The 18831-nt window shown below is 47.6% G+C and overlaps 1 protein-coding gene across 1 annotated transcript in view; it reads right to left on the reverse strand.

The window, feature by feature from the left end:
* The window catches only part of LOC144120522 (uncharacterized), a 54173-nt gene extending 35809 nt beyond the window's left edge, over window positions 1-18364 (reverse strand). The window contains exon 1 of the mRNA XM_077652992.1: window positions 17912-18364. Coding sequence (XP_077509118.1) covers window positions 17912-18026 — 115 coding nt within the window. The 5' untranslated portion in view covers window positions 18027-18364. The remainder of the gene's footprint in view (window positions 1-17911) is intronic.
* Window positions 18365-18831: the final 467 nt, after the last annotated feature.

Here is an 18831-nt window from a genome sequence, read left to right on the forward strand (position 1 = left end):
CGACCTCGCGTCAATGTCCGAGTGTCTGACTGCCATCCTGGATCGTTAAATACTGTGCATGCCCAATATCACGATCATGTCAAAAGGAACCCTGTCTTCATTGTCAACAGGAAAACATCTTATTCTGAAAGTATCCACCGGTAAGTGTTTTTTAATCGTGCGTTGTAGAATGTCCCACAAAAAAAAAAGCTTCACAACAATCTAAGAAAACGTGTTGAATAGTTTCCGGCTTACGGCATATGAAACACCGATTTCCCCAAAGTACAAAAACCCTTCTTTTCTAGATACGTTTTGAGTTCAAGAGTGTTCGTCCTTATAAAGTTTCTTTCGCGACACAACTGACAAATATTTCATTGAAGATAGCGCTTGCAAGACGCGACATACCATGTACACCTCTCTAAGGAAGCCGAAAATGCCCCCTTGCATAGTCGCCGAACTAACAACTAAATTTGGCAAGACCCTACCCAACCTAACCTGACGCACAGTTCGCAAAAAGGGGTCATTCACGTCCCGAAAGAACATAAATTGATTTGCCAACTGGCGCAAATACAAATGCGCCAAAACTATTGCTCCAGAGCGGACACGATGGAACAGATTGGTTCCCCGTGTCCGCTCCCAAGTGCTTCTCCATACAAAAACCGGAAAAACCCGGCGCAACCTCTGCACATTGTCTCGAGAACAATGAATTGCTTGCATAACATACCAAAGCTTGGTTACGAAAATATGTTACATATTGTGGCACGCGCGAAAATAGACCAAATGAATCTTTGTAGCCTGTCGGCCTTCTCATGCACTTCATCAACTTCGCGTTTCCAATATGGCACACTGTCACGAAAATTCTCGAGCGGAACTCCTAAGTATTTTACTGGGGTTACTGCCCAAGGCATATTGACGAAAATTATTGGAGTTGTGGGCCAGCCACCGTGCCAGAACCCCAAACATTTAGTCCAGTTCACAGCGCTCCCACTCACAGAACAAAAGTATTTCATAGTTTCAACCACAACACGAACGCTGTCGTCGTCAGCACAAAATAGGGCAATGCCTTCTGCACACGGGAAAACGCGGACCTCCGCCGCATGCAGACGAAAACCATGAATACTGCTGCTTTGAATTATGCTCAAACAAAAAGGTTCAATATACAAACAAAATAGCAATACTGACAGGGGGCAACCCTGACGCAGAGAGCGTTGCACTCGGATGCGCGCACCCACCCCCTTATTCACTATCAACAACGTCGTGCATCCCCTGTACGTCCCGACTAATGACTGCAAGCTGTAGCATTGCGATGCTTTCATGCATGGCGTCGCAACACGAGCACAGACCGGGCTGTGTGGATGTTGGTACATATGGTGCGGCCTTATACCACAGGCCCTACGTGGGCGTACTAATTCTTGTATCAACGTTTCGAGTCGTTTAGCCAGATTTTCATGAATATCTTATAATCTACATTCGTCAGAGATACTGGTCGGTAAGCGGTAACTTGTCACAGTCTAGTTTCACCGTAGCTTTTCGGTATTAAAATTGTGCGGGCTGTTAGAAATGACGGGGGAAGCATATCCTTGTCATAAGCCTCATAAAACAGCGTAGCCAAAACTTGCGAAAAATCATTCTCGAATGCCTTACAGAGCGATGCTCCTAGCCCATCTGGTCCAGGGTTGAGGTCTGTTATGGCTTTCCGCACTTCTTCGGTTGAAATAGGCATTTCTAACAGTTCTTTCGTTTCATCACTAAGCGTAGGAATTAGACAGGAAATAGGTTTTAAAGTATGCGGTACTTAATTTGGTGTATCCAGAAAGCCCGCTATAGTATTCATAAAAGGCGCTTTTTATATTTGCTTTATCCGAGTAAATTGCACCGTTCCGCTCTATATTCAGTATGTCATTCTTGTGGGCGTGCCCCTTTTCCAAGCCGAGAGCACGTTTCGTGGGCATTTCGCCCGCTATCAGGCCCTGTGCCCTCGCCCTCATGACCGCTCCGTATCTATTGCCTCTAGTTTCCGCTGAACGGAACGAATTTCTTCGGTGCATGCTCCTGGCTGCTTGCCCTCGTGCGCTGTCAAAAACCTCAAGTCATCTCTAAGCATATTTTTCTTTACTCTTTGTTTTTGCTTTATATCGCCTGATCGTTCAATAGCTGTCATTTTCATTGTCTGCTTAAATCTTTCGCACTTCATTCCAAGAAGTTCATTGTCCTTGATTTGCAGTTCGCGTATCGCCGACGCCCCTTCACGTTCCGTAATGATATCTTTCAGCAGCTTTTCATTAATTTTCCAGTTTTCCTACACGAATCTGCTTTTCGTTCCTTTTCTTTTCCCTACATGGAAGACAACAAGACAATGGTCTTTAAACGGCGCTCGTTGTACAAAGTATTCGCCACAGAATGATATCAATTCGGCAGATACGTACATACGCCCGATCTATATGCGCGTGACTCGTTCCCTGGAAATGGGTAAAACGACCTCCAGAACCGCACCCGAGACAATCGCCGAGATGACAGCGATCAGTTACGTCACTCAAACAGGCAGTATTCGCATCTCTATAGGGAGTCGAACTTGTCTTGTCGCGTGCCATGCTTACGCAGTTCAAATCGCCAAGTAAGACGACCAGACGGTCTGTATCACAATAGTTTCCAACTGTCTCCTTTTACGCCTATCTTCCTTCTTAATGTGCGCGTATATACAGATGACGCGCCATTCCAGACCAGCAAATGTCATGTAACAGAGAATCCAACGACCGAAAATGCAAGTCTGAACTCTTTCCATAATCGCTCCCAGAGACTGGCGGATCGAAAGCATGCAGACTACCGATGTAGTATACCACCGCATGAGACACGCCAACGTAGTGCCGGCTGCTGAACAGACTAAAATTACTGTCGGTCTGGTCTTGACTCTCGATTTTGGTCTCTTGTACCTCTCAATATCCAATTCTTGCTCAGTCACGAGTCGTAACCACTGATTTTTCCTCCTCCTGGATGAAAGACCTCTGCCATCGATCGTGGCTACGAGGAGGTGTCTTTCAAAAGCCGCCATTGCTTAGCAAGACCAGGCCACCAGTATACGGCGCTTACCTTTGTACGCACAACGCCGCGCCGTGTAGTGCCGTCCCGCCGTTATTAGGACTTTTGAGTTGTCGCAAGGAAGCGACGACGATTGTTGCCCGCTGCTGACACGCTGCTTTTTCACCTCGCCGGCGTCTCGTTGGCTTTGTACCGGACGTTGTCTTTGCTCCGGGCTCATTGTAGCGACGCCGTCGTGGTGCCGTTCAGCAGCAGCAGGGCCGACCTCTATGGGTTTCCCGTTGCCTTTTTCAGCGGGACGTGGGATATCCTGCGGTGGCTCGGTAAACGTGTTCATGAGTGCCGACTCGGACGGGCTGAGCGTTGATTCAGCAGTCGGTGGCATGTCATCTGCCATGTCGTCGCGATTCAATGCGGCCGTTAGGATCTCGATCACTGGGTTGGAGGTGGCCTGCTCAGCTTCACCCTCGTCCATATGCAGCTCACTGTGTTCGCCGAGGGTTCCTCGTCCAGCCGCGCGGGCGTACGACTTCGTGCATTCAGCCTCTTCGTGCCCGTACGCGTGGCACTGGCTACACTTGGGCACCTTGCAGCCACGCCTAATGTGGCCTGTGTTGCGGCAGCGGAGACACATCGGCGCACGCCCAAGCACGATACTGTCCCGTTCCCGATACGCATTTGATGGGGCAGGCGCTCGAGGCTTGCATCTTCTCTTAGAGCCAGCCGCACAACTCGAGCAGTCGAGTCAGCGTTTTCAAAATCGCCGGTCTTCCATCTATCGCTCGAGACTTTTTTCACTTTGCCGTACTCAGCGAACGCCCGCCTCAGAGTTTCGTTGCTCACGTTGAAGGCGCACCAATGCGCACCAAGGCGTTGAAGGCGCTTCAGCCACACTTCGTGCTTTTCAGGGTCAAAAACTACGCAAGTATTCCCTTTAACAGTGATATGTCCGACGTTGAGCTGGTTTTTCTTGGCCTCTTCGCTGCGGAAGTTTACTACCCAGACGTGCGACATCTGGTATGCTCCGATACCACCCACCTATTCGATGAAGCCGACTTCTTTCATCGGCTGGCGGAAATCTTCAATCCTGTAAGGGCTTCCAGAGGAGTCGCAGTGAAGAACAACCATTGTTTTCAGTCCTGCTCCGGTAGGCAAGGGCGGCAGAACAATCCTGTAGTCTTACAAACGGTCCAAACACGATGTTCCGCGGCCAGTAGAGGCCGTTATCACAGCTCGCGAACAGCCAGCCATCCTGCGTCCTTTCACGACCGTGGCCGGAAGCAGAATGACTCGGCCAGTGCCGCAGATGCTGGCGCAATGTGTCGCACTCGCAGCCTCGCGAGCTGCGCGTTGAAATCTATCGTTTCCTTATCATTATCCGTTCGTTCTGCACTTCCGAATACTCGTTTCTATGTTGGAGCCGTGGCCACTTGAGTCGAGGTGTAGAAAGCGTCGCCTACGTCGCCAGCGGCGGTTTTAGGAACATGCACACGAGAAGTGGGAAGGGGGCCGAACGTGCCGCTAAGGCCGATGAAGAATCGGAGAGCGCCGTGGCTATTTAAACAGCGAGAGCACCACGGAGCGCTGAGCGCCCTGCCCGACCCTAACAGCAGAAGTGGCTGAAAGTGGTGGCACGTAAAGCAGCACAACAAAAGAAAAAAGCGCACTGTCCAGATAAGAAAAGCGGCTTACGGCGGAAGCTCTTCAAGCCACGAAATCAGCCAGGGAGATCATGCGCGCTGTCTAGATGGAAGAACAGAAGCGGGCGAATACAGGAGCACGTTCAGCCGCCCATAGCAGCCCACACTACTCATAGTAGTGTTCCAGAAGCGACGTTGTTGAAGCTGCACTCACCATTTCTGATTTGATATATTAAAACACAGGCTGCACTTCGTTGTACTGCACTTTGTTGTTCTTAAGAAAAAACGCATAACACAGGGGGTGCTTTACGAAGTGGAGCAGAACCGAATTTGCGCCAGTGGCAGCCACGTCTCCAAAAAAAAGACGTGAGTTGGCCCCTCTGTCACCAGGACATTTCTGAATGAGCGTTCGCGTAGGGAAATTGCTATGTAAGCACGCTTATGGGGTGGACCTCAAGAAACATCCGAATTCCAAGTCAACAGGCGCGGGCCATGGGCAGTGGACGAGCAAGGATCAAACCGGGCACCGTCGGCTGAGCTTTGCGACAAGCATCCGTGACGAAGGAACGTTACTTGAACGAGTTGAGCATGTAAAACATGACGTTGACATACGAATAACAACAAGCAGCTGTTGGACGAGGAAGAAGAACAATATCGGATTTATATTACGTTGCGTTTTAATACGCGACGCTGCTTTTCATTCAATCTGTCGTGGTGCGCGAATTCAGGATGGGCGTTAGTATAATGCTGCCCCACAGAAGCCTGCACACGTGCTCTAACCGTATTGTGTTACTTTTGACGATAGATTTAAGAGCAGTCGTCGATGGTCTAGAGAAATTCCCTCAAAGCGTACCACTCGTTAAAGCCCTCGATTTTCTTATGTCTGCAGGATTGAAAAAAAAAGACGGACAATTAAGCATGGTTAAGCCAAATGCAAATTAGGAGCGCCAGAACTATGATTTTCATTTCAAGCAGGCATTCGCAAAGATCGCCGAAATCGGTTAGAAGGGGCCTTAGTGCTAGCGCAATAAAACTGGAGAGGACATTTAAGCTCCGGCTTAATGGTATGACGCGATATCGTTAATGGGCTAATGTCCATATATGCGGAATTGGTCGCTCTCCACTCTATATCTATAGATCCCTTGAAGTCCTCATACCACTCCTGGCGCAGTGGTGCGGCGATTCCGCGATGCGCCGCTGCCCCGCGATGGTCACCAGTGGGGCTTGTGAGACCCCAGGTTTCTCTTCTCGAGCAGCCAGCTTCACCCGACAGAAAGTGGCGAAATCGTCGAGTTAGGTTCTTAGTGTTGGCGTATTAAAACAACTACGTGTTCTGGTAGATCGCAACTTGTATCACGCTTCCGCAAGCCTGCCACAGCAACCCACGTCCAGGTCGGATGTGCGGATGTTTTGTTCAACAGATTCTGTCAGGGCCCACTATACCCTGGACAACGTTTGTGTAATGCTCTTTCGGTATCTCGTCAGGTCGTCGCTACCTCCTATAGCGTGGGCACGGCAGCATTCATACTGAAAAATAATATCAGAGGAATGCTGGGCATGCTTTCAACGCGTGGAAAAGTTCCGCTCGTGAATAGCATTACACAGCGGTATACGGCAACGCCCGCAATAAAAAAATTCTATCACGAAACATCTGGAGCTGGTTATTCCAGTTGTTACTGTTTCTTTTCCGCCGCCGGTGCTCTGCGTGTAGTAACAGAATCCTTGTGATCTGTGGCGTGACGACCATACATGAGCGCCGTTTTAACGTGGTGGCATTAACAGCGGGTCTACTCTCGTTCAAATTAGCCTTGCAAGGAGCACATTCTTCTTCTCTGTCTTTTTTTTTCAGGTTGGAGATTTTCTTTTTTTGCTTCCTAGCTTCCCCAATTCCCTCTCACCCCTCGTTTTACCCCCTTGCCACCGCCAGCGGCAGCGCAGTCTTGCGGGCTCTTCACGCGGCACTTTGCGTGGGAAAGCGGAGAGGGAGAAAGATTAAGAGCGGGGCGGAGGGAAGCGTACGGGTGCGGTAATTAGAGGAGCCGTAGGCCCTGCTCAATTATGCAAGGACCCCTGCGCGCAGCCGCTCGAGATTTGCGATCACGCGCTGCTTCTTGCACCTTCGTTGATTTCGTAAGAAAAACCGGAGAAAAGTAGAAAAATAAAGAAAATACCTTGGACCGTTCTGAGCAGCAGGCCAGGTCCGTGGCGTTCCTCTCTGCCACTGTTCTGGGTGCTACTGCTAAACTCGAAGCGGGCATGGAGTACTGTGCGGAGTACTCGACACGCATCGACCAGCGTCGCTTGATTTGCATTTGTCCGGAACAAAATTATTTTTGAGGTTCTGCAATGATTGTGCAAAAAATGGAATAGTAAAATGAGGGAAATATATTGACAGCAACGGAAGTAGCGCTGATATCTGATGAGATCACAGACCTGTCATGCGTACTCATAACGAGCTGCCCGGAGAGAACAGAACCACGCGCAAATGAGAAATTTGCGCATATTCTGGAGGTTCGGAGGCCTTTCCTCCTGCTGTGCAAATCAGCCAGCTATATGCCGTAATCGTGCAGATATGTATACTATCACCCACGCCCACCGCTTTACTATTACTGCTGTTGTTTCTGCCGTCATTAAACCAGATCTCGACCAAACACTTACTGTCTAGCACAACCAGTATGTCAACAAATTTTACACTACATTCGGTCTCTGTGTACGCTGTCCTTGTGCGATAATACTATTCATCTTGTTGCCTCAGAGATGCGCGGTTTTTTCTCCGTATACTCTCTAATCGACCCGTAAATGCCCGTAGTGTGCGCAGAGGCTGTAAAAAATCGGTTAGTTGGGCACGCTGTGCGCTCACCCAGGAGGATCAATGACGCGGCCAGAAATAACCCCGTCAACGCAAAAGATATCTTTCCTCCTTACTTTCACTTATCTCTCCGCATCTTCCACATCATGTGCTCGCTCAGAGACAGTAATCACTGCTCTACCTTCCTCGTAACCTCTTCCTCGTTCTTAGTTTAGTAACAGGTGCACATTTGCACATTTGCAGGAGCTCAGTGGTTATGGCGTTTGGTTTCTAAGCACAAGGTAGTAGTAGTAGTAGTGTTTATTCAGAAATAAAAATGAATATAAAACTCAAAAGGAAGGGAAAGGTTAGTGGCCGCATTTTGATGGACGGTAAATAGAAGAGCGTATGTGTGCAGGTTGAAATTAATCCCGACAGCCCTTCTCTACGGCACTTCTTTGCCCCATTCTTCTTTCACTCCCTCATTCAGAATCCCTTCCCCCACGGCGCAGTTGAGGTGTACGCGGAGAAGTGAGACAGTTAGTGTTACTCGAAACAAATTTTCAATTTTAGCTGAGGGGAGTTGTCAAATATTCGGTCCGCGCAAAAGGGGGCCGAGAAGACATAGACGATTCCTTCACAGGGAGATGCTATGGGACATCCTGCTGCTCTGATTTATGTCTTTATGCTCGCACAGGAGGCATACTACATCCTTTTTATCCATAGAAAGAACTGAGATCAGTGGTTGCAGCGCTATGTCGCAGCCAGTGCGATGGGACGGAGGCACGAGACAAGGTTAACTCAGCGAAGAGGTCAAGCTCGTCAGAGCTTTTTCTCCTGGCGTCGTCTGCCTGTTACCAGCGAAATTGATTTGACTGACTGACTGACTGATTCACTGACTCACTGAATGACTGCTTGACCGACCGACCAACCGACCGACCGACCGACCGACCGAGCGACCGACCGACCGAACGACCGACCGACCGACCGACCGACCGACCGACCGACCGACCGACCGACCGACCGACTGACTCAACCCAACCCTGGAGGATTGGGAGGCGACCCTGCTCGGCTGCCACGACTTACAGGCCCCAACAAGCCTTAGTCGGGCGCGCCCGGGCGGCGGCAACCGCCACTAGGGTCCCATACTAGGGACCTCCACCTAGTGCTTGTACGGATCGTTCCCTTACGGGCTGATCAAAACTTACCTCCTATTCATCCGTAATAAATGTTTTCACCACCACCACCACCGACTGACTAACCGACTGACTAACCGACTGACTGACTGACTGACCGACTGACTGACTGACTGACTGACTGACTGACTGACTGACTGACTGACTGACTGACTGACTGACTGACTGACTGACTGACTGACTGACTGACTGACTGACTGACTGACTGACTGACTGACTGACTGACTGACTGACTGACTGACTGATCGGTCGGTCGGTTTATTCAGACGACAATACAAAGAAGTGTTTCCGTAAAAGGATTTGAGTTTTTAGTCTAGGTTCCCAGCTCCTTGTGCCAGCTACAGAGCAGGTTAACAAGCAGCCCGAATTCCCCAGCACCACCTATTCATAAATCCACGCAGCATGTGTTTGCGCGTTCATAACAAAGCTCAATTTAGCCCTTCGTATTGCTACATGCGGGTCAGTACCATGTGTTTTGTGGCGAAACAAAACGAAAAATCGGCACAAGAACTCGCCTATTCACTGTAGGCTGTAGCGCGGCGGATTTTGCTAGACGGTGTGCGAACCCGTGGACGACGACGGAGATGACAATGGACGCGTGTTGCAAGCTGGCGGGGCTGGAAGAAGAGGCAAACAGCAACAAGAAGCAGAGCTCGCGTATATCGACTCGAAATAAATTTTAAGGACAGCAAGAGTACAGAAAGTCCACGAAACTTTCTTTGTCGAGCGTTTTGATTTCCCATACTCGAAGCCCTCTCTCCTGATTTATTACTCACTTATCTCCAGAAGCGCAATTTTTTAATTTTTGATATAGATGATTTTATTCTCGCTATTTGAAAATGTTATCTTTTAAAAACATGCTCGATTCTTCGCCAGTCACACACAGCTAGAAGGGGTCGTTTAATTACGGTCAGAAAATAACAGGATTGAGCGGCGGTGCCGAACTGCCAACTTAGCGTTGGCTTACCGTGCTTATCCCGTTCGGCGTCGCGGCGCGCATCAGTTATGTGCTCCGCCTACCACTCGAGCCGCCCTATATAGCTTCTTCCACTGGTCGCAGAACAAGCGGCATTCTGCAGACGTTCACTCTATCCTCAGTTCTGTGACCGCCTGCCTAGCTGCGAACTCCGAACGCAGAGCGTGACGCCCGCATACGCAGAGAACAACGAGTCGCGCCGAGCATTGATGGAAGAAGTTCGATGCGCGCGACTGGCTCTGGCGTGCTTCCAGTCGCACGCCACGCACCCCGGAGCCGAGCGAGAGCGGCAACTCACAGGGCGCGCCAAACTTTTCCCGCACTCAGGCACCTGGCGTTTTTGTTTCGACGGTGGCCGGAGTTTCGCGTCGCCCCTTGCATACTTCCAAACAAACGCAAGTAAGCACGCGGAGATAAAACGAAGCCTTACTGGAAGTCTTTTGTTTTCGAATAACCTCTACGCCGGAGCTATGAGTGACGCTCGCTTGAGGTGGCGTAGTGTCGGCACAGTGACGCCGGTGACTTAGAAAAGAAGGAAAACAACTCCTGCAAGACCGGAAGACGTACAAGTAAGCAAAAAAGACTTAGGTGCTGCGAATATTCTTGTGGGCATCTTTATGAAACGAGAAAGCGGAATCCAAAACCACATGTGAGCACCTGTGCGTTTGGACTCAGAATATTTACTATAATTCCAAGGGCACTGAACCTACTTTATATATATATATATTTTTTTTTGGGGGGGGGGGTTGCGGGGCATTTATGCATCTGTTGTGATGTGTGAAACAATTACGAGGAAACTCGAAGGCGCAAAGGAAAACTCTTCGAAATAAAAATGTTCCGCGTGGCATTCCTTGATTCCCTGACGACGATCGTAGCGCAGATCATTCGGACAGCATCCACAACACGAGGCAGGGTAACGGAAAGACATAACTAGGAACACGAAACAAAGTTGGCTGCAGGTGAAAGGAGGAGACAGCAAGCAATAGGCAGAGCCCGCACACATACACACACGCACGCGCGCAGTCCTGGGCAGGTCATCGCGGCTGTCCAGTCAATGCTGCCTCGTCACGCGAACACCTGCACTGCCGCGTAGATGTCCTCTCAACGCAGCATCGACTCGTGGCCCTTAAAGTGCGCCCACGAAGATTACGGTCGGGTTCCACTGACTTATTCATCGCACTGCAACTCAACACATCGAACGGAGAGACTCGGTCGTGCACGCGGGTTCAGAGCGATTTGTGCGCGGCCGCGCTCTAACCGCACCGGAAGTGCTCGGCGCTTTGCGTTTGTGTCATATCATCGCCCGCTTCCCCCCCCCCTCCCCCCCCCCCCCCCCCCGAACACATCTCTAATGTTCTGTTTTGTTTTTCGCCTCCAACATCATTGCAAAAGAGAAAGTGGTCAGAAAAGGCTAAAACGGCACGAAGAGAATCAAGTCGATGGCGTGGTTTGAGTATAGGCTCTCTCGACACATTGTTACCGAGAAGAAGAAAAAAGAAAGTACTGCTGAATCTATGATAGGTCAAAATACTTCGTGATGCCGGCAAGAAAGAGGTTCTGATGAGCTGAAGAGCGATCCGCATGCATGCGGGTGGGTGGGTGGACGGAGGGACGGATGGATCTTTATTCCAAACAATATACCCTAAAGAGAAAGATAAGAAGATTGATTATTTATATTTGATCATTAATCGTCTTTTTTTGCTATTGATGACGTACATAATGTCTCTCCAAACGAAACTGACCTGTATCAACATCACTGGTTGGAGACTGTCTTGTAGTGCACTCAGATGGTGATTCTTATCGCCCAGCTTAATAGAAGACACACAAGAAAGCATTGTATAGGAAGGGATAAAAATAAAACAAGAGTTGGTAATAAATTAGTAGTAACGGCTTTAACATCACACTCGATATGCATCATACATCGACACAGCAACGAGGCCGTCAACTCTTTGTGAAGTTTGGAGAAACTGCAAAGCAATAGGACCCAAGTGTGTGTTATTCGTACTATTTTGTCATAAATTAACCAAACATATAGGCTCTGCGGATTTACTGTGCGAGAAGTATTCATTACTAGCGCAACGTGAAAGCTCAGGATCCTTGTTTTAATTATTTTCGTGCACTTTACAGAGAGTGCATACACTTCTAAAGGGTTCAGTATAACGAGGATGAAGTTTAACAACAGAAAGTAAATGAGAGATAGGGGAGCCTGAGGATTTTTTCGAACGTTTCGACAAGATGGCTTGCCTTCGTCTGGGCAAAGATAAGTCTCCAGACAAACTCAAATCCTCTTGTCGAAACGGTGGCAAGCACCCTGTGGCTCCCACATCCCTTGTTCTCTTCGTGTTATAAAGAAAATCGTCTACTTACCTTCTCTCTACTGATGATGAAGCTTAGAAGATTAACTGTGCCAAACCATTGAAGACGCGCTTCTGAAGCAACCGAGATATTTTTTTTCTTGGCAAATATAAACAAGGTATTTTGTTTTTGAAAAACGCGTTTTATTGGTTACTAGCATCGCCTAGATACAACGAAAAATGTTACAGCGGTTAATGAAATATAAAACAATGTGGAAAAGAAACAGACTTGTTATTAGCATGCTTTCATCACTTACTCCCCAAATAGCCCCGGATGAGTGAAGGATGGGTGACGAGAATGTATACAAATATTTTTAGGGAACTTTTCTTTTTTATGCATTTGTTTAATGCCACATCGAGTTTGATAGAGGAATAAAAATAAACTGAAATCTTGAATGCTCATTGTAAAACATACTGCTGTTACACAATACCAACAAAACGGCAAAAAGCGGCTTAAAAGTAACTGTGGCGTTTCCCTAACGAATTCTTTAGTTTGCTTGATTTATTCGTTGCTCTTTCTGTAATATACCCACTTACAAAAATGTCCTCGGGGCGCAACGTAGTTATATGAATGAATAAATAAAATAAAATATTTCGTGTTTCTGGTGAAGACATATCCAAAAATTCTGGACAAAACTATTTTTGAACGAGAAAAAGTTTATGAACGCAATTTTTTCACATATTGTAAGCTTTTTTTAAACACTCAGTATATCCGCAGATCCCCATTCGACAGGCTTGCATTTTTTTTTTTGCTATTAACCTTTTTGTTATCGTCAAAAGCGTTCTTCATAGGTGTTTAGTGGCAGTCTTAACTGCTTCATGTGGCGCAATGGAAAAAGTTTATAATAATTATTTTGCTCTATATCAGAAAATAGACCATTAGCTTAAATATTCTCATAACAGTGCTTTATAATTTTTCGGTATTCAAAATTTTTGGCCGAGAATGTTGGACATGTTTAGAAACGAACGTTGTGCTCCTTTATGCGTCCATTTTTTACTTCTCTTGCACCAAAGGGATGTAACGTAATTTTGTTGTTCTACATTTATTGCGGCTAGAGAGCCTTTTAGCTGAACTTCGTCGACAATGGGCTGTTATCGTTTTTTATCCCGTGGTCAAAAATTGGCTAACCGTTAGGAGTGAAAACTTTTGGAGCGAGAGAAAGAATTCTTTTTTCTCTCCAAAATTTTCGGCTGCTTTAGCGCTTTGACCATAAGCTATTAGCATTATTTTATTCAAACAGCGGAAAGGCGCAGGACGCCTTCAGTTGAAATCTCAGTTTTCCAATGATTATTTGAAGAATGGCGCCATTTCTTGTCCACACACTTCTTGTTTAAGTGCCTTAAGATTGAGTGTGTGGGCGTGACGAAAACGTTGTTGTGAATAATAAAATTATATGATTTATTATACAACATTATTTTAGTTCTATAGTTGTGCTTAGTTGAAAAATTCGCGGTTACAAATGTCCATCTCCCATTGCATATAATTTTTTAGCAAGGAAACGTTTTGGTTAATCGTCCAGCAGAGGAAAACTTTATTCACGAGTTCTGGGGCCCGTAACACCACACTATGTTAATCTTGTTTGAAACACACAGTTTTTCCGGACTGAAATAAAGCGCGGTGAAATTAGTCTTGTATAAACTGGACTCGATAGAGCCCGCTTTAATGCTTTCAGAGCTGTGCTAGCGTTTCTTGCACGCATATTCATATTCTCATTGTATTACGATTGACAGACTTGCCGGCTCGATCCAAGGATTCCTACATCTGCTCACATCACATCTATATAGATATAAAAAAGTTATTCCACGAAGGTGAACCGGGGGTTCATTCGTCGTGGGAACATTACTTCTTGGAGTGAACATGCTGCCAAGCCTCTTGCGCACAATATCAGACCCATTTCCTAGCCGAACAAGTAAAAATAAAATAAAGGGTTTTACTCGAATGTCAAGTGGTAACAAGTGCTTGCCAGATGCGCTCGTTAAGCAGTCAGTGCACTCGTAACCTGCGCCTTCTTGCAACAGCTTCGTGCAAGGATATTCCAGCCGGATAAAGTTCTAGGCTAAATTTAGCTAATAGCACCTGAGCGCCGGTGCTTTCCCCCATTGAGAGGCTGCATCTGGATACACAGCCAACAGACTTCATACCGGCTCTCCGATGCTCGGGTAAAGTTCGCGGAAACTCTTTAGGCGCGAGATGGAGGCAGTTTCTGACATTCGAGGACACGGCATCACGAAGCCAGTGCAGCCTTGCTCATCAGGAAGGGAGCATTAAAGCCGCTGATGAGCGAGGAACGGGCGAAGCAGACCCACGAAGGAGGCGCTGCCTTCTGCCTACCGGCGCTGAGCGTGGAGAAATTCACGCGGCGTGCTTACTATCTTACGAGTTGGCTGGGGGTCTGCTGTGAGCAAAGCGAGCACGCGGAATTCGCGCCGAGGATTTGCGAGCACTCCCCCCCTTTCTGGACGCTTGCTTACACAATACCAAGGATGTGCTCACGCAGAGAAACGCATCTGTGCAGCGTGTGCGCCATGCAGACGCGCGAATGCGCTGCGTACGGCGTCTCTCCGGGCGAGCCGTGTGTAATTGCTTTCCAAGGGCGGCGAGATGTAGGAATGTGCCTCTCTCACAAGACCAGCATATTAATGCGCCGCTTGCGTGTGCATTTGTGGCTTAGAATTGTTTTGACTTAGCCTAATCACAGGCGTGTGTTCGCAAGGAATAATGGCCTATAAATCTAGTTTGCGCTTGTAAACGTGCCAGTAAGTCTGGCCTTTCTCGATTGAAAGAGCGCCGAGACGACAACTTTGGAGTCAGCAACGTTGTTGAGGTCTTATTCTATTCTGTGCCACATGCAGACCTGTTTAAACATGTACGTATGTGAACTGAAACCAAGAGGGTTGTTGCCTTTTAGAACTCGGCCGTCCTCAATGTAGATAACTTTTTGAAGGTGCTTTTGTTTTATCTCAACTTTATTGTTGCTTCCTGTGAAACTGGCCGTTACATTCAAAAACAAATGATTTTTAATCGCTGCCGTGTCGCCCCAGCGTTTTGTAATATATTTTTATCATGTGTTGACCTTAACTAAACAACTATTTTTGACAATGGGCCAGTTCTGCGAACTTTTCTATATGCATATGACCTCTTAGTAACACTAAAAACTAACCACACATTGATGCCGTTTTCCGAAAACGTGGGAAAAGTCTCGCCCTTACCCACGAGCTACCAAACAATATCAGCATGCAATTTTGGATATTCATATCAAGGTTTTAGAAAGACAAGCATGCTGGTGTTCTTTCCTCCGGACAAAAAAAAAAAAAAGCCCGCCTTCCTTTTGGCTCCGCGCATACCAAAACTGTGAAAAAGGCGATCGCTTCTCTTTGCCTAGAAACTGCCCTATTTGAGTCGTGCACTGACGCTGTTCAGGCCGCTTTTAACAATAAGGTTGAAAGATTTCAGTTGGCAAGCATCCGCTGCTTTTTTACAGTTCGGTGTAGCCGAAACCCTGCTTCAAGAGATCAAAGTAAAAACAAGAGCCAATCCCGAAATCAGACTGAATCGACCAGCGGGTGCTCCATAAATGTGTATCAGGTGGTGCACTGACTGAAAACCAGTGGCAATAGGTAAGACATGACAGTTATTAACGTATTAGTTTTAGAAAGGTCTGTGCAAGCGAACCCTTGTGATGCGTGACGAGTGACACGTTTCAAACCTTGTGACGTCATCACAACCTGCTCACCGTGGTAGGTGAACCACCGTGGTAGGTGGCTATGTTTGAAACAGCCACCTGCCTGGGCAGTGGCGCATCACTTAACCGTAACCACTGCACCAAGAGTGGTACGAGGACTCTTAGCGATCTATGGATGCAAAGCAAAGAATGGCCACTGCCGCATATACCAGCATTAGCTGCGATAGAATCAACAGAAAATGCTAACGAGGTCAAGTGATGCTTCTTTAGCTCACCGTACAAATGAAATCTTTTCTTGACCCCTTCTTGTTCAAGGCCTGTTCGTAAATTGTTAAATTCGGGCTGTTCCTAGAAGCCTTTTATCTTGTTGTCCGCTGAATTTTGTTCTTGACGGCTTTGTTGGTTTATTGGTTTTTACTTCTTACGCTCTCACATTGCGTTTGCCCCTAACGTGCGACGCTGCTTTTGTACAATTTTTTAAAAGCGAAAGTTGTATCCACGCATATCCTCTGTCAGTGTCTTGTTTTTTCAGCCTATGGATGTGCGTGTTCTCATATGGCTTGTTGTGTTTCTGGCTTTGTGGGGATGAGTCTTGCGAAGTATTTCTGATGTGTATATAAATATGCGCTCTACTGGGTATAATAAGCAGCTGGTGGCGTTCGCCTCTCTGTCGTATTTAAAAAAATTCGTCATAGTGATCTGTCAAACGAAAACATGCACCAGCTCGTCCATCAGTCTGCCCTTCAGTTGCCCAGCTTTCACTGAAATGAAGCAAGTTAAAAAATAGGAGCGAACTTTCTGTTTGGCTCGTTGTGAAAAAGTTACCTATAAAACGGCCTGTGCCGCGATCTTCTCTTTACCTGTCCTTTTTCTCACGTATTCATTCCTTCTTAAAGTGGTGCTGCACCCTGCCTCTCTAGTTAATATACACACACCTCCTGGAGAAAATACCATGCATGCAAGCATCTATGTACGCTGGCGCGATTCCAGTGTCCTTACTGAGTGAGTCAGACACTGCGTCTTTCCTTTTTATTATTGTGGCTAATATTATCATTGTCACCATCATCATCTTCCCTAAGCCGTCTACACCTGAACTAGCTACCTACAAAGTATACAAGGACTCACCAATGGAAATTCACGGCACATGACCGTTCCTGACCAACCTACAAAAAACTTCTCAGTTATAAGCTGCGCTAGTTCGTCAGAGTGATTCAAATGTGCCTTCGTTGAACTTTGCGGCAACAAAAACAACCGCAGGTTTCGCACAAGCCCAAAGACCAGATACGTGTTTCTGTTCTGCCGTCGGAGCATGGCAAGCTGACAAGTGTTCAGGCTGCTCTTCTGGCACCGAGGAGTTTGGATGTGAAGTGGGGAAGGGATGCTCGAAAGCTTCCTTGTTAGTCGATAAAGCGGACTCGTAGAAGAGTGGACGGGCGAGCGTTTCCAATGCTGCGACGGGTCAGGGAGAGGGGTCCTTGGAGGGTCTGACGGAGCGGATAAACTGACGCCTTCCTTGAACGCCCACTTTGTTTCTGCACTTTTTTTTCTCAAACTGAAGCTTGTGATTTAATAAAAAAAAATGAAAATACATGAAGATCGAGATCGGACAGGATTCCCTTGCTGTCATTTTCTCTCTCTCTCTCTTAGGTTTTGGGATCTCTGCTCAGAAGGCAGCAGCCCGTGAACACCTCGGTGAGTGTCAGGCGCCTTCGGTTGGGATTGCTTCTCCGTCGCCATCCGTGAAACATGCAAGTAATTGATTGCAAAGGCTCAAAAAGAATAAAATCGAGTGCGGGGACAACATCTTGGGCAATTCTTTTTTCGTGACATTCTTTTTTTCCTCTTCGCGATTGCGACCAACGATAACGCTCGCTGCCTGTCAACCCTGAGGTCAGAGGCGGCAGCTGTCAATCACAAACAACAAATTAGAAAAGATAGTCCCGGACGGACTCTTTATTATTTTTATGTATCACCAAATCGCGGGTTATCAAGCAGTTTATCACAAAAACGTCATGAGAACTTCGTTTAAAGATTTGATAGTATCGCCTCCTCGCGTTTTATTTAACCTTCAAATTGGCGATATTCACGTCATTTTTTTAGCTTTCTCACTGCTACTGCTTAGCAAAATGAAACGGACGCCCCCACATAATCGAATAGTTTGCATACATATTAAATCCAGTTGGCCAATTGAAGGCAACTGACACTGCTTTAGAATGCGGGTAATTTTCATAAAGACTGGCTAATTTCAATATAGCTTACCTTTCTGGGCGCCGAACGACACAAGCGAAGTAAGGAGCAAAATCTGTAACACCACATTCACCGAAGCCGCCCCGCCGCCGGTACGAAGCACAGTCTTCATCACTGTCGTCTGCATCCTGGTAGCAGGCGGCGCCCCGTAAACGGCATGTAAACGAACCGGTGTCGTAGTGAGTTGTTCCCCGACCAGGTCAAGGCGAGAAAAGTATAAGCAGGAAATGACAGCGTGCTCCTCTTCCGCCGGAAGCGATTTCACGCAAACGACTTCAGCTGGACCGTCGCCAGCGGAAGGCGATCTGCGCTAAGTCAGCGCGCGCAATTAGCCAGATGAGCGCGTCGAGTCGACAGCGGCGCGCCAATAAACGGGGTCGATTCGAAGCGGCGTGGCCATGCGGCGTGGTCGATCACTCGGTCGCTGTCAGGGCCCGTCGCGACCGTCGGCCAGGCGCCATCTGCGATCGACGAGCCGCGCGGAGCCCAATTTGAACTCCGGCCGACCTCCCGCCGAGGGAGCGCCGACGACGAGCCCAGCGACACCAAACATGCGCGGCGCGAAACAGTCGCGGGTGAGACTGCGCTGTGCTACTCTCTCTCTCTCCTCCAATTCTCCCAGCCTTGTGTACCCTCGTCCTCTTAGTCCAGTTCGCCTGACGACGGGAGAGAGTTGGCTCTTCCGAAGGGGGGCAGTTATATATTGATTGAATGGCTGTCACTTCGATATCGTGCGGCGGCCGTGAAAATCTCTGCCCTGGCTTTTTTCCCCACTACCCGGAGAGTTCCCAGCCCCGTGAAAGCACTGGCGCTGACTACTTAATATTGTTTTTTTTTAAATAATGCAGTTCGAGAAAAAAACAAAATGAGTTTTTTTTGTATTTTAGTGGATCTGGCATTGCAACTCGACGAGAGGAGTCTTGAACAGCCGA

This window comes from Amblyomma americanum, chromosome 2 (assembly GCF_052857255.1).
Source record: "Amblyomma americanum isolate KBUSLIRL-KWMA chromosome 2, ASM5285725v1, whole genome shotgun sequence".
Lineage (NCBI taxonomy): Eukaryota > Metazoa > Arthropoda > Arachnida > Ixodida > Ixodidae > Amblyomma > Amblyomma americanum.